The sequence below is a fragment of the Camelus bactrianus genome, chromosome 10 (genome assembly GCF_048773025.1).
Source record: "Camelus bactrianus isolate YW-2024 breed Bactrian camel chromosome 10, ASM4877302v1, whole genome shotgun sequence".
Lineage (NCBI taxonomy): Eukaryota > Metazoa > Chordata > Mammalia > Artiodactyla > Camelidae > Camelus > Camelus bactrianus.
Genome location: NC_133548.1, coordinates 2,054,308 through 2,076,484, shown reverse-complemented (window position 1 = coordinate 2,076,484; position 22,177 = coordinate 2,054,308). Strand labels below are relative to the sequence as shown.

The window sequence follows — 22,177 nt, the reverse complement described above, 5'->3', positions numbered from 1 at the left end:
GCGCACCCGGCTTGGTGAGAGCACAAGCTGGGCACGGACTGGAGCTTCCCTGGGTGTGAACCCGGGCGGGCCACGTCCGGGTTGTCGGCTGGGTTGTAGGAGATGCCACACTGTCTGTCAAAGTGGTGGCCCTACCATGCCTTCCACTGGCCGTACAGGAGAGACCCTGGGCCCCCAGCCCCGTCTGCACCCCTGGTGATCAGGCCCTGAGCTTGATGCCAAGTGAAAGGAGGGTCAGCAGCATGCTCGCCTGTCAGCCACGTGGCTCCCTCCACTGCGCAAGGCCGAGCACACCCCTGGGCCATCCTCCTGCTCCACTGTCTGTGCACTTACTGATTAGTTAGACACAAACTGTCTACATGATTTCTTTCAATCGATCAGTTAATCAGTCAATCTGCCTACCTACCAATTCCGTATCAATTCATGCACGGGGAACGTTTACTCCTGCATTAGGCAGGAAAAGGCTCCCCCAGACACGTTCTAATCCCCAGTGCCTGGGAAAACGTCACCTGACATGGCACTAGGGACTTTACAGATGTGATTAGGGCTGTGCACCTTGACGGGGGAGAGTGCCCTGGATTATCCAGATGGGCCCAATTAGACGCTTGAGTACTGAAAAGTGGAGAACCTTCCCCAGCTGTGGTCAGAGGAGCCGCAACTATGGAAAAAAGGCCGGAGGCAGCAACACGATGGCTTTGAAGACCAAGGAAGGGGCCGCGGAGCTGAGAGAGGCAGGTGCCCTTAGAAGCTCAAGAAGGCCAGGCATGGATTCTTCCCTGGGGCCTCCAGGAGGAATGAGCCCGAGATGACTTTCAGGCCCTCAGGCTGTGTGGCACTTCTGACCCACAGAACCGAAAGATGATAAGTGAGCGTGGCTCACAGCCCCCAGGCTGGAGGGACTTGCTGCAGCTGCCGTAGAAGACTAGCGCAGATCCCAGTTTGCCAGTGACCTTTCCACTTCAGTCAGGTGCCTTCTGATGAATGGGGGTGCTTATTATATAAACAAATCCATTAATGTTTTTCTTTCATAGTCAATGCTTCTGCCTCATATGAGAAATAGTTCCTTATGCTAAGGGTTGAAGGACACTAAATGACTTACATTTTCTAAGAGATAAGCTCTGTATTTGACGTCTAATGTTTAGGCTCATCTGGAGTGAATTTTTGAATATGGTGTGAGATGCGGGCCTCACTTCACTTTTTCATTATGGGTAATCACCTCTCACGGTGATCTACAATGCCGTCTTGGTCACACTTCAAAGTCTCACGCTTGTGCAGGTCTTCTCTGGGCTCTCAATCCTATTTCACTGGGCTAATTGTCATTTCCTGCACCCACATGGCAGCATCTCAATTCTGTAGTGTCACACCAGGTTCTGACCTCTGAAAGGAAAGTCCTCTCCTTGGTCTTCTTAAAAAGGTCTTGGTTACATTTGGTTCTTGTTCTTCCACAGAAATTTTAGAATCATCATATTAAGTTTCATGAAAAAGCCTGTCAGTTACAAGGTGCCGGTTTCTGGAGCGCAACACAGTGTCCCAGTCATGCATAGACATACATTTGTTTTCATGCTCTTTTTCATTAAAGGTTATTACAAAATATTGAATATAGTTCCCTGTGTTATGCAGGAGAAATTTGTTTTTTTAATCTATTTTATATAAAGTGGTTAACATTTGAAAATCTCAAACTCCCACATTTATCCCTTCCTATCCCTTTTCCTGGTAACCATAAGATTGTTTACTATGCCTGCGCGTCTGCTTCTGTTTTGTAGATGAGTTCATCAGTGTCCTTTTTTTTTTTTTTTTTAAGATTCCACATATGAGTGATATCATGTGGTATTTTTCTTTCTCTTTATCAGGGTTTTTATTGGAATTACAGAGCACCTATAGATGAAGGAGGAAGAAATGAACTGACACCCTTATAACATTGAGTCTCTGGTCTATGCATATGGTATATCTTTTCCTTTGTGTAAGTCTTTAAGATCTTGGAATAAAGCAAAACTTCAGTTCTTTAAAAAAGTCAACAAAGTAGATAAAGCTTTGGCAAGACTGATTGAGAGAAGATAGAAATAAAAACGTAATAAAAGAAAATAAGGAAACACTACAAATACAGATTAAAAAGATAAATGAAAGAATATTCTCAACAACTCTATGCCAAAAACTTTGGAGAACCTAGATGGAAACAGGTACATTCTTAGGGAAAAAAATCTAACTCACTAGAACAGAACCAGGATGGAATAAATGTTTGAATAATGCTACAACTACTCAAGGTACTGGACATGGTAGTTAAATGTCTTCCCACAAGGAAAAACCAGGCCCAGAAGGCTTTATCCAAATCCTACCAAACTTTCAAGTTCTAACCAACATCATCACAATGTTATACAAACATCGTAAACTGAATAAAAAATGAAAACACAACACGACAGCATCTGAAGGATGCAGCTAAAGCAGCGCTCAGAGGGAGATTTATAGCATTCGGTGATCTGGGAAAGACAAGGAGAGCCTCAGATCAATGATCTACATCTTGGCCTCAAGGAACTAGAAGGAGGAGAGCAAACGAAACACAAAGTGAGCAGCAGGGGGGAAATAATGACAATGTAAGCAGAAATGACTGAAATAGAGAGCAGGGGGCGGCCCTCGCCTGAGACATGGGCTGCTGTGCCCTGGAGGCCCGCTGAAGCCACAGAGGACCAGCCCCTTGCCGGCTTTGTCCCTCAAGGTCCACGCCAGGAACACCTCCACTACCCAGCCTCTGGTCTCCCGGGACACTTGCTCTTCTGCCCCTGAAAGCGGCTGAGTTTGGGGACCCTCCCTTTCAGGTCTTTCCAAAGGAAGGGGCTTGGGGAGGGTGTGCAGAGGCAGCGGGCTGCTCCCACCTTTCCCTCGGGGGCTTGATATGTGCTTGTTGCCCAGTGATGGCTCTGATAGGAAGGCAAGGTGTCCCCCTCTCAGGCCCAGGGAAGCAGAGCCTCGTGACCTGGCCTCTCTGCTGGCAGCAGTGCTGATGCAAGACTGGTGTGTGAGCTCCGTCCGTGTGACACAGAGTCCCCTCCCGCTCTGGCTCAGGGTCCCGCGTGGGGGCGGGAGGGGGCCCAGGCCCCACCCTAGCCCGCCGGCTCAGGCTGGGCTCTGTGCCGAGTCCTGCCCACCCCCCCCCCCCGGCCTGGCTGGGGGCTCGCTGCCCACAGTTTTCCCTTCCCGCCCTTGACCCGTCCTCCTGGGCCAGCTCTGGCTCCCGGCGCCGCGTACGTGCTGGAGGGGGTGGGGGAGGCCTGCGTTCGGTCAGGCAACTTCTTTAGACAGAGATAGCGCCCTGTGGGGTGAGGTTGTGCAACCCCTGGACTTCTGACCAGCCCGCCCGGGCCACACAGCCCATCAGCTAGCTTCTGGAGAAAACAGCTCAGGACAGGCCGCGAAGTGCGCCGCCTGGCCCGGCCGGGGCCCAGAAGACACTGCGCTCTGGGGACGGGTGGACAAAGGGACCGCCAGGCCTGTCTTCTGCAGACCTTGCGCCCAGTGTAGGGGGCTCCAGAGCTGGTGAGCCGCGGCTGTCCCCACCGGGGTCAAGACCAGAGCCACCAGTGGGCAGGGCCCAGCCCAGGCGAGATGGGGGCTGGCTGCCGCCTCTCTGCATTCTGTCCTCCCACCACGGCTCCCACGTACGCCCCTGCCACGCCGAGGCCACCCTCACGCCCACCTGGGGGGTCCCCGGCAGGCTGTAGCCCGCCCTCTCTCACCTCATCTCCTGGCCAGAGCCCACCCTGGCTCTCACCCAGTCACACCCCTTCCCCAGGATGGTCTTGGGTAGCCCTGCTTCCCAGCTGTCAGCAAACACCACCTGCAATGAGAAGAGCGCCGTGCCAGTCACGCTCACCGCGGGGCTGAGGCCATGAGGCCCAGAGTCCCTGCACCCCACTCACTGGGGTCCCGGGGCAGGAGCCGAGGGCGACCCCTGTCCGAGAGCCCCTGAGCCCCCAGGCCCCCATATGCCGGGGTGGGAGGCCTTGAAGACTCTGCTCATGTGTGAAGACACAGGGCTCTGGCCTGAGCTGGCTGTGTGGGCCTTCAAAACTCAAGTTAGATCAGGAGCGGGGACCAAAGGTGGTTAAGACCTTCCCCAAACGTGTGCAGAGCCACCACAGAAATTGCGCACCTGAGCCGGGAGCCAGGCTCGGCACACACTCCGGCACAAAGCTCGTGTCTCCTGGTGAGGCTAGCTCACTGCTGCTGGAGACCCTGCCCCTGGGGCCTCGATTCACTCCAGCTCACCCTCTCCTTCAGCCACGGCTTCTTCCCCTGGCTGGGGGCACCTCAGTCAAGAAACTTCTCTGCGCCTCTGTCTGAGTCTCGCCTGATTACAACACAAGGAAGTGAGGCGCCTGCTGCTGGCTTTATTTTTCTGTTTGTTGTTTTTGCAATTAATGTAGGTGATAAAGGGCTTGTATCCAGGATACGTAAAGAACTCTTGTAACTCGACAAGTTGATCCGGTTAAAAACTGGGCAAAACTACTATATATAAAATAGATAGACAACAAGTTCCTGCTGTACAGCACAGGGAACCACACACATCCAATAGTGTTCAGTAACCTACAATGAAAAAGAATATGAAAACAAACATACAAATATATGTATGTGTATGTAGGACTGAAACATGATGCTGTGCACCAGAAATCCACACAACTTTGGAAACTGACTATGTTTCAATTAAAAAGAAAAAAAACTGGGCAAAGGACTTGAAGAGGCATTTCTCCAAAGAAGGGAAGTGGGTGACAGGTGAGAGGGGACAAGATGCTCAGTGTCTCCAGCCACGAGGTATCACAAGTCAAAGCCACTTCCACCTGCCAGGATGGCTGCCCGAGACGAGGACCAGTGCCGGCGAGAATGTGGCGGCTGCTGTGGGAAATAGCCCGCAGGTGCCTGAGACTGCGCGGTGCGGGGTTGTCAGGTGACCCAGCAATTCCATGTGTGGTGAAACGCCCACGAGAGCCGGAGACCCACGTTCACACAAGAACGTGTACGTGGACGCTCACGGCGGCTTTGTGCGTAGCTGTCTGAAGGTGGCAGCAACCCGAGAGTCCGTCAGCGGGCGGGGGGGGGGTAAGGGGAACGAGGCAGACCCGCTGAGAGGACGCTGCTCAGCCATGGCAAGGAATGGAGCGCTGACACGTGCTACGACACGGGTGAAACTTGGGAACAGGACGCGGAGCGAGGGAAACCGGTCGCGGAAGACCACACGTTGCGTGATTTTGTTGATCAGAAATGCTCTGAACAGGCAGGTCCACAGAGACGGAGAGCCTGCCTGCGGCTGGTGGCGGGTGGGGAGTGGCGTCTGAGGGGTGCAGGGCTGAGTTTGGGGGTGATAGACACGTTCTGAAATTAGGCAGTGGTGATGGCTTTGCAATTCTGTGTTGACTAAACACCCCCGAAGTGCTCACTTCCAAAGGTGCGGGTGACTGTCCCAGATGGCTCCTGACAGCAAGAGCTGGGAGGGATGGTGTCTGAAGGTGCTAGGAGCTTCTCTGGGGAGACGGGGCAGGCTTTGGAGGGGTGGGGGAGAAGGGCCACCCCCAGCCCTCCCGGCTCCGCCCAGGACACATGTTTCTTTGGGGCAGGACCCTCGCGTTGGGGCGGTTTGTGGACACGGACACGGGCAGGCTGCCTCAGGAGTGCAGCTGTGGTTGGCCTCACTCCCTCCCCGGACGCTGTGGAGGCCCCCGGCCTCCCCATTCTGGCTCAGCCTCCCCACTCCCAATCCATCCCCCACAGTGTGGCTGCCAGAGGGTGCTTTTTAATCCAAGGGGCAAATCACAGACCTTGTTACCCTCCCCCACCCCCGCCCCAGCTCCCTGCTGCCTGCCAATGACATCCAGACTCCGAGGGTGGCCTGCTGGGTCCTTCACAACCCGGCCCACACAGAACAAAATATTTGGTGCTCTGGGCGGGTCCTGAGAAAACGCACCTTCTTTCCCTTGCCCACACTCCACCCCCCAAATATTGTTTCACACGTGTAACACTAACGCGTAGGGTTCTTAATTTTTTCTAAGGCTGTTTTCATATCAATGATCCTTAAATCAGAGCAATCCCATGCTGGCCCCCAAGCGCAGGCCAGACCCTTTGGTGGGCAGTGAAATTCTTTAAGGACCTTGGGACAGGTGACTGAAATGGACTTGGCAAATATAACTCATTTCAACATACCCCCAGAATCAAGGGAAAGGAACAAATTCTGTTTCTCTAAGAACAGGGCATCCTACTGGACCCCCAGAGACCACCCAGCACAGGTCAGATCAACCGGCAGCTTAGTTCGACTAAGCTCAGTTAAATCTAACTCAGGCAACTCGACTCTGTTCAACTCAGGGCAGCTCAGGGCAACTCAAGTCAAATTTCCCAGGGAGCTGAAACCAGCCAGGCGGGAGAGCGACCACCGCTGGTGGCGTCCTGGGCCAAGCCGTCTTTGCAGAAGAGCCCTGGGGACTGAAAAGCCAAAATGCAGAGACTCCAAGATAGGAGTGGCCCAGGTTCCAGAAAGCCCCGTCCCCATCACTAATCTTGGCCGGGCTCGGGGACCAGCGTGGTGGACAGGCTGGTGGTCTGGCCAGCGAGCTGGACACTCACCAAGCCGTTCCACAAATGCCTGGTGACAGTTTAGGGGACACTGCGAGTTACAAAGTGTGGGGATGGTGCCTGTCCAAGGATCCTGGCACCATCTGGGGATCAGGAGGGCCTCTCCAGGAAACTGATGTTAAGTGGAGACAAGGAAGAGGAGGAAGATGGCAGTTGGCAGGGAGGATGGCGCGTGCGAGGCCCGGGGAGGGGAAGGGGCGGCAGAAAGAAGGCCCGTGTGGTTGGTGGCCCAAGCGAGGGCAGGAGGGAGCAGACGGGGGAGGCTGAGCAGGTGGGCAGTGCTGGCCTCGGTCCCCTCCAGAAAAGGGCACCCCTAAACCTGGGTGGGCGGAATGTTTCCTGAGTGTTAGTTACTTCATCCTCACGCTGGCCCGACACGTGGCGCTGAGCGGCCTCATTTTACGGGGGAGAAATGGCAACCCCTGCAGGGTAAGCCCTGGCCGTGGCGGCCGTTCCCCGATGCAGCATCGCGCCTGCCTCACCCAGGTCCGTGTTCACACTCACCGCCGGTCCTGCCACCCACGTGGGGGCACCGCTTGTATTTAAAAACTGCTGGTGACACTGGTCAAGGGCTGCCCAGGACAGCTGTGTCCTCAGTGGAACAGCCTGTGAGGTGCGGAGGGGCCAGAACTCGAGGGGCTGAAGAGCGGGAAGACGTTTGCCGGGAGGGGCTGACTTGGCTGTGACCCTGGACGACCAGCCCTGGGACCTGCGCTCACAAGCCCTCCATCACTGCCACCCAAGACAATGGGCGATTCTCAGGTCTTTACATCGAGGACAGGCTTCTTGGCAGTGGGACGTGCTACCACTGCCCACTCTGGACATTTGGCTTCACCCCCCCGCCCCTTGCTGGTGGAGACCCCCGCCCCACGACCCAGGTCCTCTCCCAAGCGCTGGTGCTCATTTCCTCCTAAGAGCCCGGGACTCTTCCTGGAAGTGGTGGGGCGGCAGAAGGGGGGCGGTTGGACGAGGGCGTGAGAGCCCCAAACACATTCCCATGCTGGGTTTCAGCTGGTTCCAGCAAATTCCTTGAGCTTTGGAGGCCTTAGGAGCTGGAGGGACCACAAAGGACAGTGCAGACCAGGACCGGGGTTTCGTCACAGCGAGGACGTGGCCTCAGAGAGCGGTGGAGCCCAGGAAAGCCGCCACAGCTGTGCAGCTCTGAGCCCGGGAGATTAGAGCTATTGAGAAATCACCAGGGCTAGACTCGGGCCCTTCCTGGGGAGTGGGGAGCGTAGTCCCCGTGCCCCAGCCGGGGTGCCCTCCACTGGGTGGGCAGCCGGGAAGGCTGAGGCTGCCTGGGCAGGGTGGCTGGGAAGGAGCCGGCAAAGAAACACATCTTTGTCCCGGCTTTGTCCCCGGAGCGGGGGCGGGCGAGCAGACACGGAGAGAGCCCGCGAGGTTGGGTGTGAGTGGGCGGCTGGGGAGAACCCCATTTAAATCCTGGGGAGATTATGAGGACGTTTGTTGCAGGCTGTCAGCCCTCATTAAGTTAATGGAACTGGCGAGTTGGCCCGCTTCCAAAACGCCGGAGAAAGAAAACAAGAAAAGTGTTTTCAGCGAAAGAGCCAGGGGGTCCCATTTTGCCGCAGCCCCGGGAGATTAGGAGCCATCGGTAATGGCCTCGCTGAGATGACTTATTGGGAACTTGTTGATTAAAACAAGGGAGAGAAAAACCCGGACGTCTAAGAAGAATTACACGGGCTTCTTACCGATTTTCGTCTAGAGAAGTGATTTGTGTGCACTTCCTTCCCAAAGGCTGGCGAGCTACCGGCCGGGCCGGCCGCGGGCAGAGCCTCCGCGGGCGCTGCTCCACCCGGAGCCGGGGCGCGGGGGCTCTCCCGGTGGGTGAGCCTGGGGGTCAGAGGCCGGAAGTTCCCGCCAGGCTCCGGGGGCAGCTGAGGAGGGTTCCGGCTGCTCTTGGCCCAGACCTGACCTGGGACCCCAGACCTTGGGGGGGGGGGTGGTCTGGCCTCCCACTGTCCTCCTCCTGCTCCCTCCTACTTGCACGCACTTACAGGCCTCTCCTGTGAGCCAGGCCCCGTGCTGCCAGACGTTTGTTCTGCCCGCTCTGCTCTCCCCACTGCAGAGATGAGGAAACCGAAGGCCAAGGAGGCAGAGCCCTGTCCCCAGACTCGCAGGGCTGAGCTGACTGGGAGGGCACCGTCCGCAGCTGGGGCCGCACCCCCAGGGCCCTCCCACCATGGACCGCAGACTCCCTGGGCTTCAGGCTGGGTTTCGGGGCCATTTCGCCCTTGCTGAGTCTGTGCCCCCTGGAAATCATGGTGTTCACGGACCCTTCCTAGAGGGGTGCTGGGGGGACAGGCCTCCAAACCAGGGGTCAACAGCCACACCAGGGATCTCGGTGATGCCCAGCAGGCGCGGAGGGCTCTTCCGCCCAGAGCCCCATCCACTCTCACCGAGGGGCCAGCAGGCTGCTTCTGACGCCAAGAATGGCAGCGGGGACTTGTTGGACTCAGCCTGCACCCCGACTCCGGTTCTGGAGGCCTTGACGCTCCCTCCCACGTCCACGTGGCCCAGAGGGCCGAGAGCCGGGCCTCCGTCCACAATTAAACACAAGGACGAGTGACAAAAGTGGGGCAGGCGGTGCCCTTGGCAGGATGGCCCCGCACGCTCCACCACCAGGCTGGAGGTGGGGGCCCCAGGTCACCAGGCGCTGCTCGCCTGGCGCGATCAACCGTGTCCCTCTCACATGACAGATGGCCTGGGGCCTGGAGAAGGAGGGACAGCCCAGGGCCCCTGGTGAAGCAGCCAGACCCTGTGCACTGGGCCCTGGCCAGGCCTGCTGTGGCAGTCGGGGTCCCTGCCATGGGCCCTGGTGGCCTCTGGGGCCTCATCAGAGACCTCCCGCCCCGGGCTGTCCAGAGGCTCCCGCAGCCCCGGTTCAGTGCTGGCCCCGGACTCTGCCTGGGTGTCGTTGTCACACTCGTCCCACCTGGGACCCAGACCTTGCTCCGGCTCCGAGCCTGCCACCCACCTCAACCAGCGGGAGGGTGGCACAGGACACTGCTCCAGGCCCGGGGGCCAACTTGGGGCTCAAAGCCATGCAGTCCCATGACCACTCTTAGCTCCCAGCTCCTCCTACCACGTCCTCGACACACACGACCACTTTCCCGGGACATGCAGGGCAGGTGTGTCCCTGGGACCCACGTGAAAAACAGGGCGCGTGGGCCCTGCCAGGGTGAGCCGTGAGGGTAGGGGCACTTTCTCTCCCCCTACCCTGGTCTGGGGACACAAGGAGATACCGCCCACCCCCGCCTTCCTGGGGGAACTGGAGTTCGGGTTGGGAGTGGTCTTCCTGTCTGGCCTGGGCCTCCTGGGGTGAGGCCAAGGACAGCGCCGGGTGTTCAATAGGGCAGAGCTGGCCTCTTGCCCAGCCCTGAGGGCCAAGTATGGGTGTCGGCAGTCTCCTGCAGGTCAGATGCCGTTCTCTTGGGACCCCAGGCCTGAGTCGTCTTGTGGAGAATCCTCCTGTGGGTGGTAAGGGAGCAGCTGATTCCTGGCCTGTTTCTGAGACGGCTTGCTCCAGCTGGAGGGATGTTTTGAAATGCAAACGTTATCACTCTGATCTTCTGGAGTCCGAGGAAGCCGGCTCCCCAGGTCTGGTTCCTGCGCCTGCATCTAGTCCAGACTACCCCGCGCGCCCTGTCCTGCGCCGCCTTCCCCACCTGGCTCTCTCCTCCCCTCCTCCAGGCGTCCTTCTGCCCGGCCTGCCCTCTCTGGCCCCCGGCCCTTCTGTTGGATGCCGGTCCGATGTACCCACACCTGCCTGAAGCCAATTCCTCTGTGCTGGGACACCTGCCACATGGGGCTGCAACCTGCTTCTGGAGGGGCCTGTTTCTCTCACGGCCGCCTTCCAGGTGCTGGACACACAGCCAGTGCCTGGGAAACAAGGACAACCCGGGCCGGCAGGGACAGGGCACTGGCCGCCTCTGTGGGGGGTGCTGGGGGGCAGAGGGCTGGGCAAGGCGCTCCTGGGGCCACCACCTCCCCCCAAAGGAAAGGAGAGGTTAATAAACCAATTACTTTGGGCAACGAAGCAAAATAAGTCCCATTAAAGTAATTAGCGTCCTGTGCACAGCCCCACTGGAGAGGACTAATAAACTGGGCTTTGTCACCGCCCAGTCATTTCTTTCTGAGGCGTTTCTTCATCCTCATCCAACAGCACAGTTTAAACCTCTGTTAATACTTTTAAGATGGGCTCGATGCCAGACTAATTAGATTTGCATTTCCACCATGGGCCAGGCTAGGCTCGGATGTGCCCAATGAAAGAGGCCCGAGGACCCCGCAGGGGCCCGGGGACAGCACCCGCCTTTGAGAAGGGGCCATGTGCGGATTCCCACGTCTGGCCTGAAACTCTGCCTGCCTGCCCAGCTTCCCCACCCTGCAACCAGGGGACGGCTCTGATCTGGGCAGAGACCAGACCTCTCCAAAGGGTCCCTTCCTGAATCTGCTCCCTCCCCACCACCTGGGCTCCTAGGGGTCCACAGGGTGATCCAGGGCCCCAGAGACAAGCCCTGGCAGATCCAAGGAGACGGTATGGGAGAGAGAAGACAGCAGGTGGATGTGGAGAACATGGTGATGCTGCCTCCACGGGGCGGGCAAAGTCAACACCATGGCGATAGATGTGCCCAGATGTGACCAGACCAGGAGGCACCTCAGCTCCAGGGCTTCCTCCCCAGAGTCCACAATCCTAGTCTCCCTGTGAGAAACAGAGTGTACAAATCCTGACAGAGGAGCATCCTACAAAATACCTGACACTCCTCCCCAAAACTGTCAAGGTTATTAAAAACCACGAACATGTGAGCAACTGTTGTGGCCAAGGGGAGCCTAGGGAGACATGACGACTTACTGTCATGGGGGATCCTGGATGGGGACTTGGGAAGTCAGGTAAAGACAGGGAATCTGGTGGGGGGTGGGCATGGCTCAGTGGTAGAGTGCGTGCTTAGCAGGCACAAGGACCCGGGTTCAATCCCCAGTACCTCCAACGAATGAATGAAGGAATGAAGGAATGAATAAACAAACAAACAAATAAACCTAATTACCTCCCTTCAAAACAAAACAAAAATAAGAAAAAACAAACAAACAAACAGGATCTGAATGCAGTGTGGACTTCCAGAACCACCACGTGTTGGCTCATTTGACAAATCATCATCCTAATGTAAGATGTGCATGACCGAGGAGGCTGGGTGAGGGCTTGCCTGTGATTCTAAAACTGTTTCAAAATCTCCCCCAGCCTCCCTCAGCTGCCTGTGTGATGGGCCCTTTGCAGGACGGCGAGGAGCGCAGGCAGCACGGTGGCCGGGCAAGGCCCGGCAGGAGCAAGTGCCTGGAGAGGGCGGGAGCCACCAAAGCGACCTGAGTTACTGAATGCTGCGTGTGAGCTCGGGGAGCACGGGGTTCCGAAGACAAGCCAGGTCGGGGCCTTGACAGGCTTGCTGGGCACACGGGGTACGCCTGAGGCGGGAAGGACGGGGAGGCAATGGACGTGGGGTGTGTCAGGTGGGGCGAGAGGTGCCACTGGCAAGGCTACAGCCGACGGGCTCCCGAGCACAGGACGTGGGGTTTGGACGAGAGCTCACGCTCAGTGCCCCTGCTGCTGCAGTTCAAAAGCAGCTGTAGACAGTGTGCCAATGGCTGAGTGTGGCTGTGCACTGGCAAAACTCAGCCCTGGACATTAAAACTTGGATTTCACGTAAGTTTTGGGCATCAGAAGTATTTTTCTTCTTTTGAGTTTTTTTCAACCTTTTAAAAATTTAAAGCTTAGCCTTTGCTCATGAGCCATAAAAATAGGTGGTGGGTCATAGTTTACGACCCCACGGCAAAGCTAAATAGAGCAGACAGACGTCTGCAATCCAGTTTTGCAATGAAAGTGCAATACAGCACCTCTTTGATGGAGATGTACAGACTGACCAAAGCTGTCGATGTATGTATTGATAAAGTGATAGAAGATATAATGGAAACTGCAAAAACAATTTTTAAAAAGTACTGGGGACATCCATGAGTTAATAAACTTGAAAACCCAGATGAAATGGATAAATTCCTAGAACTAGATAAATGTCAAAATTGGTGCTAGAAGAAATAGAGGCTGTGAATAAATATGTAGCCAAGAAATTAAAATGTAAACGAGGACCTCCCCACAAAACTCATGCTTAGATGGCTCTGCAGGTGACCTCTGCCAAAGTTTTATAAAACATCTAAATAGAAACTCCTTCCTTCTGTAAGTTGTTTCAAAAAGTGGAAAAAGAAGAACATCTTCCAGTTCATTTTAACAGACTAGTGAATTTGATTCTGAATCCATGAAAGGAAATATAAGAAAAATAGAATTATAGGACCATTTTACTTATGAATATAGAGGCAAAAAAAAAAAATCCTAAACGAAATATTAGATAACCAAACATAACAATGTATTAAAAAAGGAAATAGAAATCACGATTTATGCCAGGAATGCAAGGATGGTTCAACATTTGAAATCTATCAATGTGATTCTCACCTTAATGGGAAAATTACATGATCATCCCTGTTAGTGCAGAAAGTATTCGATAAGGTTCAAACCATAGTAAGAAATTAAATCTTTAAAGACTAGAAATAGAAAGGAACTTCCTTAACTTGGCAGTTTACAGATCAAAACCTAGAACAAGCCATCTGATTAATGGAGAAACTTTAATTGCATTTCCACAAAGACCTGGAACAAGACAAGGATGCCCATGGCCACACACTACTTAAGGTAGTCATAGAGATCTCACTTAATGCAAAAGAAAAGAAAGAAATAGGTGTGAGGATTGAGAGAGGAAAGATAAAATGGTCATTATTTGTAGCTGATTAGCTACATTTATAGCTGATCGCCTGCTTAGAAAATCAGCACCATCAACAGAGCAATTATTAGAACTGATAAAAATGCCCAGCACGGTTGCCAGAGAGAAGGTGAACCTGCTCAAATCAATGGCATTTCTTCACTCCAGCAATAAAATCCTAGGAAAAATAAGTCTCCACATAGCACTAGAGAGGAGGTAATTTCTGGGAATAATCAAACAGAATCCTCATGGGAAGCTCCCTCCAAGAGCACTTTCAGGCTCCAGTGAAGGACCAAGAAGATGTTCTGAGTGGATGCAGAGAGTTTCCTTGCTCTTGGTTGAGATGATATGACAGAGTTCAATTTTTCCCAGATTTAATCTGTGAAGTGAACACAACCCCAAGCAAACTTCCCATTGAAATTAAGAAACACAATAAACTTAGTCTAAACTTGGAGGAATAAAGGTTGGGAGCAGATAAGCCAAACTTTAGAAGGAAGTAATGTGGGGAGGAGGGTTGGCGCTCTGCTGGTATTAGAACCCATCTGGAGACCAGAGGGTCTGTGTGTCCCTGACATGTCCTCTGGACAGTGGGCCACTGGTGTGGGGAGGGGCCCGCTCGCACCCTGCGTACATAGTGAGAGGACACCAGCGACCACCAGGACAGGCTGGAGAGGCAAGTTGGGAGGCAGGGTGGGAAAATGGAGTCACTCCATGAAGGAAAACGGAGCTGGATTCTCAGCCAGCACACAGGGGTACACCTGGAAGTGACTGAAGACTTACAGGACAACCGGCGAACCCCGACACCGACAGGAGAAAGCCCGCACAGACACCTCCCAGCAGCACGCGCGGGGAGGCCGAAGGTGGCCGCACCGGCTCTGTCCCAATGTAGGGTTTCCTTTGAAGGAGGGACTGTCCATGTGGCTGGCTGTTCCCTTCCTCTCCCAGGCCTGTGTTCACCCACCATCAGGCTGCATAGGAGGAACCTCACTTCTCTTTACGGGGATTCCTCCCTCCCTGTCCCCTCCCCTGCAAAATCCAAAGCTCTGTAGAAGGAGGTTTTGTCTCTTCTGTTGACTTCTGTATCCTCAGGCCCCAGGACGGTGCAGGGCATGTCAGGGGCTCAGGAAACAGTGGAGCATGAATGAAGAAATGAAGGAAGGAATATATACGTGCATGCGGGTGGCCTGCAACCAGAAGCCACCCCAGACAAGTCTCAGCTCTGCCTGGCCTCAGGTGATGGCTCTGAAACGGGGGACCCTTGCACCTGGCAGGCGTCAGGCGCTCACTGGGACTGGGGTGGGTGGGAAACACCTTCCACTTGCAGGGGCCCAGAAGAATCTAAGGGAACCCAGATGCCCCAAGGAACGCCCCAGCTGGGCCCACTGGGTGCCAGCCCAGACCAGAACGTTCCCCGCTCTGAGTCTCACACTCGTGTTCACCAGTTCCGGAGGAACCGCCAGGGTGGACGTAGGACATCAGCTTTGGGCTGACCCCCTGGAGGCAGCCCGGAAAGGCTCCTTGCCGGCCGTGTGAAGCACCGTGGGAACGGATGAGTGAGGGGTCTCTTCCCTATGATTCTTAGAGCAAAAAGCCTGGATCTTGGGTCCCTCAGCTTCCTAGTCCTAGTCTCCCTGCGCCCAGACCCCAAAGAGAAGCCTTTCAGTGAGTGCAGAGGTGGGTGGAGGGCAGGTGGGTACACTCAACGGCCGCAGGCTCCCCTTTGGGTCAGGGGAGGGCCAGGGAAGCTGGTGACCCCACAGGTCCCTGGAAGTTCGAGCCCCTGCTGAGCCCGGGCTCCAGGGCTCAGGGTTTGGGGGAGCGGGCGTGTGTCCAAGGAGGTGAAGTTACATGAGCACCAGCAATGGGGAGGCTGGTGTCCTGAGCCACAGTGGGGCAGGGTCGGTGGGGGGGGGGCACCCAGGGCTCAGAGCTCAGGCCTGGGGTCAGGGGAGACCAGGTGGGGAGAGAGCACGCGGGAGCCGGCCCTCAGGCCGCACCCCTGCCCCCAGGCCCACCAGGACAGGCCTGCTGCTGACGTCCTGTGAGGACACCTGTGTAATAGTCCCTGAAACATCTTGCCCCGCCGGAAGGACCGGCCGAGGGTGACATTCCTTTCCTCAGGCAGTTTGTGGACTGAGCAGGCACCAACGCGTCGCCGGGGTGACCGGCCGCGCTGCTGAGCTCTCGGGAGGAGCCAGAGGAGCTGGCCGTCACAGGGCCGGCCGCTGGGCGCCCCGACCCGCCCACTCCCCGAAAGCACCGCTGTGCGCCCCCCAGCTCCCCTGCCCCGCCGGCCAGCTCCTGCGGGCCCCTGCGCGCCCTGGGCGTACCTAGACCTTCCAGGCTTGTGTTTGCGGTAGAGAGAAACTCCAGGCACATGTGGGGCAGTCGGACAACAAAAGTCTCCCCGGTCTTATCCTCTGTTCGACCCCAACACCCCTTGGCTGAGACTCCCTGAAGCTGCCGATGGAGCTTCGCGGACATCTGAAGCCCACAGCTGCGCACACTCACCCAGCCGGGTGCACGAGCTCTGCCTAACCCGTCACGGCCACGATCCCACCTGGCTGAGCCGGGGGTCCTGGGTGCAGGCATGTCATGATTTTTAAAAAGGAGAGAAAATAATACTAATTATATGACAGATCTTATTTATGATAAATTTTTACATTTTTTTATCATTATAATTCAATTATTTGTTAATCATTATCAATAAATTAATAAAATTACTTAAAATAGAAGAGAGTCAGAGGGAGCAGGGACCATCAGAGAACGGTGTGTGTGTGCGTATACGTGTGTGTCCACGTGTGTGTGCACTGAGGCCACCAGGAAGATGAGCCTTGCACCTGGCTGGGTGAGAGTGTGCCAGGCACATCCCAGAGGGCATCAGGGACAGGGCCTTTGGGTGGACATACTGGGCAGTGGGACATGGGTTAGGAGGGCTCCCACGATCCCCCTTCGGGCACCACTGGCAGACACAGCCCTGTGGCCCACCCGTGCAGACTCAGGGAGTCAGGCCAAAGCTGGCTAGGAAGGGCTGCTCTCCTCTGGGGACACAGCTGGGGTGGGCAGTAGGAGGGTCCTCTCCTCTCCCTGCTCACACTCAAGTTAAGACAGGGGAGCTGTGGGGAGGCTGGTGCAGAAGGGGACAGAGAGTTGGGGGCTCTGAACACTGGAAAAGGCCAGCATTATTTCCAGCCCTAAGGTCAGCTGCTGAGAGGGTGGGGGCCCTTCTCTGCCCCCAGTGCCAGGTCCTGGAGGGGAAGGGGCTTGAAGAACACTTCAAAGGGAGGGAAGAACCCCTCCCTCGAACCCCAGACCTCCTTCTCTTGAGGAGCAGAGTCGGAGGCTAGGAGACCCCCTTACACAACAACCAGCCCTCACGTGGTGAGGGAGGCCTGGGGGTCCACCTCCAGCGGGAACAGAAGCTGTCACCACGGTGCCTCTCACTCTGTTGGCCGGGTGTCCCGGTCACACCAGTTGTCCCCCAGTGACTGTTAAGAAGGTCAGTTCCCCTCTCAAACGTCACAGCGCGGGTCTCCTGGTGTTTTCAATGTGTATCAAAGGCTGCGGGTCCGAGGCCTTGGCACAGGGCTCACCGCACATCGAGGACTCCGCCTGGAGCCTGGGCAGACAGCGGTCAGCGGTCCCCCGGACCAAACAGCCAGCCACCCCGCACTCCCACTCTGCCGCGACGGCGGACCTCAGGCAGCCACTGTCTAGTCTTCCTGGTTGTCCCTGCACCCAAAGCCTGGAGGCGGGGGGCCCCTGTGCTCGCTCACTTGGCCCCTCGGCTGCTGCTCTGCTTTGCTTGGCCGGCATTTCCTCAGCAGCCAGGAGGAGGCGTCTGCAGCCCCTTGGCACAGCAGCAGGCCCCCTGGGAACCCAGCGCACTTGAGGGGAGGGGAGGCCTCCTCTGGGCACTTGTTTGCAAAGTTCCCACAGGACCAGGTAGGACAAACACGGAACATCCTCAGCCCCAGAAAAGCCAAATCGGTAAACACCCCCCACCATGGCATTTCTGCCTCTGATTGATTCAGCTGCAAAGTGCAAACTGCCCCAAGAAAGGGCAGTGGGGGGCCTGAGCCCCCTGGACCAGCATTCAAACAAAGCTTTTACGTGAGGCGGTGCAGCTGGGCTGGCAGATGACCAGCTGGGGAGAGGGCCCCGCTGCGGCACGGGGTGCGGAGGCCAGGCGGCTGTGGGCCCCAAGGCAGGCTGCAAACGGGCACTCCGGACCCATCTCCCTGGCAGCTTGTGGGGGCCAACTCCAGACAGCATGGCCCGGGGGCCAAGCCCCCCACCGCTAGGAGGGCACGAGGGGTCGGTCATTCTGTGCAGAACCTCTGCCGGCCTCAAGAGAAGGCCAAGGTGGGAAAGCCTGTTTTATTTTCAGATTTTCTTTTTTAACCTTTTAATGTAGGAAAATCCAACGATGCCACAGTGGCCAGAAGAGTGTCCGCCACCATTGGTGCTGACCGACAAACTAGAGAGCCCAGAGTTCCATGAGGTTATAAAAAGGCTGGGAGCAGCGGCCCGGGCGGGGTGAGACAGGCCGTGCTGGGGACTCTGGGGGCTCACGCAGGCGGCCACCGCCCTGGCCCTGCCTGGGCAGCCGGAGAGCGAGCGGCTCAGATGGGAGAAGGGCTGGGTCTTCTTGAGGAGGGTCCAGGGTCCCTGGAGGAGGCCCTGGCCCCAGCTGTCCGTGTGCCTGCAGCTAACTGCCCCTTCGAGAAGACTAGCATGTGCTACAGCCTGGTGCTATAACTCCAGGCAAATGGCGGTGGAATGTCCTGGAATGTTCAATCTGGAATGTTCTGGAACATTAATGAGTAATGGGGGTTAAAGGAAGGAGGGCAGAGACCATGATGGCGGTCAGCCTGGGGTTAGAGGAGGCGAGCTGGGAAGGCTGGGACCTGGCAGGGGTGGGCCACCTCTATGGGCCACCTCTACATCCCCCGAGCTCACAGGGGCCTGTCCTGCCTCTGAGACGCCCCCTCCCATGCCCTGGTCTGCAGCCGCCTCAGAGACCCCTCTCCCACCTAAGGCAGTGCAGCCCAAGGTGGCCTGCGAGGGGGCACAGGGAGATACAAGCATTGTACCCCACCTGGGGCACCGTGCTGAGAATAAACGATCCCCAAAGATGTCTCTGGAATCCAGGAAAATATCTGGTTACCAGCGAAGGGGAACAGAGGTTGCAGATGGAACGAAGGTTGTTAAGCAGGTGACCCTGAGGTGGGCCATTACCCCAGATTATCTCAGGACGCCCACTGTAGTCACAAGGGTCCTCAGAGGGAGAGTCAGGAGGAGATGTGACCCTGTGCAGAAGGAGGTCACGGAGATGGGGCATGAGGAGGACCCGGCTGGCTGTACTGCCTTTGAGGATGGTGGATGGGGCCATGAGCCGGGGGATGTGGGTGCCTCTAGAAACTGGGAAAGGCTGGGAGTGGATTCTCCCCAGAATCTCCAGGAAGGAACCCAGCCTGCCCACCCTTTGAGTTTAGCCCAGTGAGGCCATTCAGACCTCCAGGACCATATATAAGATGACAAATTTGCATTATTTGAAGCCACCACATTTTGGTCATTTGTCATGGTAGATGTAGAGACTAATGTGGGCACCCACTGTGTGGTGTCCAGCCCCCAGGGCCACTGTCCGTGTTCGGGGTCTGCTGGGGGGGCTTCAAAGTCAGCACGCGCTGTCCCCTGGGCGGGGCCGCACCAGGGTCCCTCACCCCGTCTGTCACTCAAGCTGTATCTCTGAACACCTGTACCACTGTTTACTTAATGTTTCTCCTTTAAATACACCCTGCTTCCTTATCTAAGTGTATTTGAAATCGGAATAAGTGACTAGGTAGGTGGTAGTTGTCAAAACACACACGATGAAGAGTAAACTTCTTCGAATCTGCTAACGTTCCCCTGCCCCGGCCCAGGTCGACAGCTGCCTGCTCCCACCTGCACCCCAACCTCACTCCTGCCGTTCCTGGGGGCTCCCCCAGGTGCCCTCCCCCAGAGAGGGGGCCCATCCCATAGGAGAGAGAAATAAGTCCTGGGGCTTCTTGGGGCTTTAAAGCAAACCAGAGCCATGCCGGCCCTGCTGGGCAGCACCCCTGGCCTCCCCCCCCACCCCCCAGCTCCTCAGGGCCAAGGTGGAGGTGGGCACAGGGTAGCGGGCCCTGGGCCCCTGGCAGGGGGCATCGCACTGCCTTCCCATTATGCTCAGTGGCCAGATCCCATGTTGGTGAAGCCACTGGTCCCCACCTACAGAGGCCGGCCTCCCTCAGGGCCCTCCGTCAGGTCACATCCCAGGAGGCTCCCGACAGCCCTGCCCCTCCGACGCAGTCAATGGGGCCGGTATCAACCAAGCGAGGGGACGATGTCGGGGGGAGCCAGTGGTTCTCAGAGCACTGGTTCCCTGAAACCTTCTGGGACTTGCTGCCTGCAAGGGGCTGGGCTGGGGGTGGGGTGGGGTACAATCCTGCCGGAAAACTCAGGACTCCTCCCTCTGGGCTGACACGATGCCCTTGGACTTTCTAGAGTCAAATGGTGGTGCTTACTTACAGCAGTCATCCTCTCCCCACACAATGAAAAAGCTGGCCGTTTTACTCCACCCCATTTCTTCCAGGGAGCGTGTGGTGGATAATGGCTTTTTGATGGGGCCTTGAAATCCAAACAGCTGAGAACCACTGATAGAGTGGAAATTGCTCCCTTCCAGGAGCCAGAGCTCCTGGGTTTAAATCCTCACGTTGGATCTACTGTAGAGCACAGGGAACTGTATTCAGTTTCTTGTAATGAGTTGTAATGGAAAAGAATCTGAAAAAATACATACGTATGTATGTGTGTAACTGAATCGCTTTGCTGTACACCTGAAACTCACATTGTAAATCAACTACGCTTCAATACAAAATAAGAATTATAAAAAAAGTCCTTGTGTCGCCATGCAACCTTGGGTGACATTGGACTTGCCACCCACCTTCTGGAGCCTTAGCTGCTGTATTTGCGGGACGGGCTAGCCGCGCCTCACACTGTGGACACCGGCTCAGGCCATCCAGCCTGAGGGCCGCTGCCACGTCCAGGGCCTGTCCCTACACACTGAGCATGTATGGGGTGCCAGCTGGCCATTCCTCTTCAGGGTTACCCTAGGAAGCCAGGCCAGTGTCATCCCAGCCTCATGGGAAGAGGGAGCCCACAGGGACGTCCGTGCTGAAGGCTGCACGTCGGCACCAGAGCTTGGACTGTCCTCCATCACCTCAAGCCTCTGCTCCTGACCGGGAACCCAACCGGACCCCGTGCTGAGTGGCAGCCAGTGCTGTGTCCCCACCCCCCGTCTGCAGCACCCACACTGCACCTGCAACAACGGAGGCAGCCTGGCCCGGCGTCCAGTTACAGCCCACCCCACAGCCTGCGCGGGATTCCTGCGGAAGGCAGGCCGCGTGCAGAGGCCCGGGGCGGGGTGAGGACCACCCCCCAGCATCAGTGCGGTTGGCGCCCAGCACGTGGTCTGAGGAGAGGACAACCTGGCCCAGCTGGGGGCTCTGGGGAAAATCAGACAACTCCACATCTGGAAGCCACACAAGCCCTTTCCAGGCCAAGCCCCACGTCCTCCCCGTGACCCAGGGCCCCCGCTGGGACGGGGCAGGTGTAGATGGGTCAGCCTTCTCTGGCCTCCAGGCACACTGGGCTTCAGGCCCATCCCACAGCTCTGGTGGGGTCTCTGCCCCCGGGGCGGGGGCAAGCAGAGGCCCAGGGAACACTGGAGCAGACGCGCTGGGTGTCGGTGCCCCGGCCGCTGCATTTTCTTACTCTGTCCTTAGCCTGGAAGTGGGCGGCTTTCTGCTTCTCCTTCATGCTCAAGTACAAACATCGCCTCCTCAGGATCACCTCATCACCTCCATGATCACCCTGGCCTCACGATGAGGTTGCTGCCCACCCACTGGGCCAGGGACCTGTGCTGGGGGGGCCTCGCTCCCGCCCGCCTTCCTTGCATCTCTCTTCCCTCCCCGTTCTTTGAAGCTTTCCTTGCTCGCTTCCCTCCTTTACAGGGTGCTTCCCAGGCTGCCGGCAGACTGTGGCTCAGCACTGGGTTAGGACTCTCTCCCCTGCCGTTGGAGGGTGACGTGGTAGTCCCCTGACACCCAAGAGGAGACGGCAACCATTCTGTGCCCCAGAAGGTGCCTCCCCTGTGTCAATCCCTCTGCCCCCCCTACCGTGCGGCTCCCCAGCTGGCTCCCGAGGGTCTCGACGGCAACGGTGGGTCCCCTTGTGAAGGCCTGTGGTGGGGCTCAGACAGTCCTCACCGCCGACACCCGCAGGCCCCCGTCGAGGCCCGGCCTCCCGACCTTTGGCAGCACGGTGGACGTGGAGCTCGAGGGCCCCCCCCACCCCCCACTTCGAGCCCCACTCGGACCCACCAGCGGCACTAGTGACCCATTAGGGTCGCGTCGGGACAGGGGCTTGCTGCCAGCATTTTACACAGAGGTTCTTCGCAGCGAGTGGAGTCAAATGGATTCACATTGGGATCATAAATATAATTCGGAGGCTTTTATTTTCAAGTAGCACTTCTGAAATCTATAAAATTAAGCTAATACACTGATTTTTTAAAACACAAGACTTTTATGGCTCTGTGCGTCAGAATTTGCCAGCCCACAAGGCCAGGAGGTAACACCTTCCAGGTCTCAGGCATCCAGCAGGCCCCCAGGGGCCTCCCCGCTTCCCCCACCAAGTGGGAGACGCGCCCAGGAGAGCAGTGACTGCTCTGC

At 56.8% G+C, this 22,177-nt stretch overlaps 1 protein-coding gene across 9 annotated transcripts in view; it reads right to left on the bottom strand.

Moving 5' to 3' along the window:
• Window positions 1-22,177, bottom strand: part of KCNQ1 (potassium voltage-gated channel subfamily Q member 1) — a 321,449-nt gene that overhangs the window by 80,197 nt on the left and 219,075 nt on the right. For 2 of the 9 annotated variants that reach the window (XR_012509482.1, XM_074371484.1), the window contains one exon: window positions 3,729-3,829. The exons of the other annotated variants lie outside the window; for them this stretch is intronic. Coding sequence is in view for 1 of the 2 variants with exons in the window: in XM_074371484.1 (XP_074227585.1) it covers window positions 3,760-3,829 (70 nt within the window). In the remaining variant the exon portion in view is untranslated. The remainder of the gene's footprint in view (window positions 1-3,728; window positions 3,830-22,177) is intronic. 9 annotated transcript variants of the gene reach the window in all.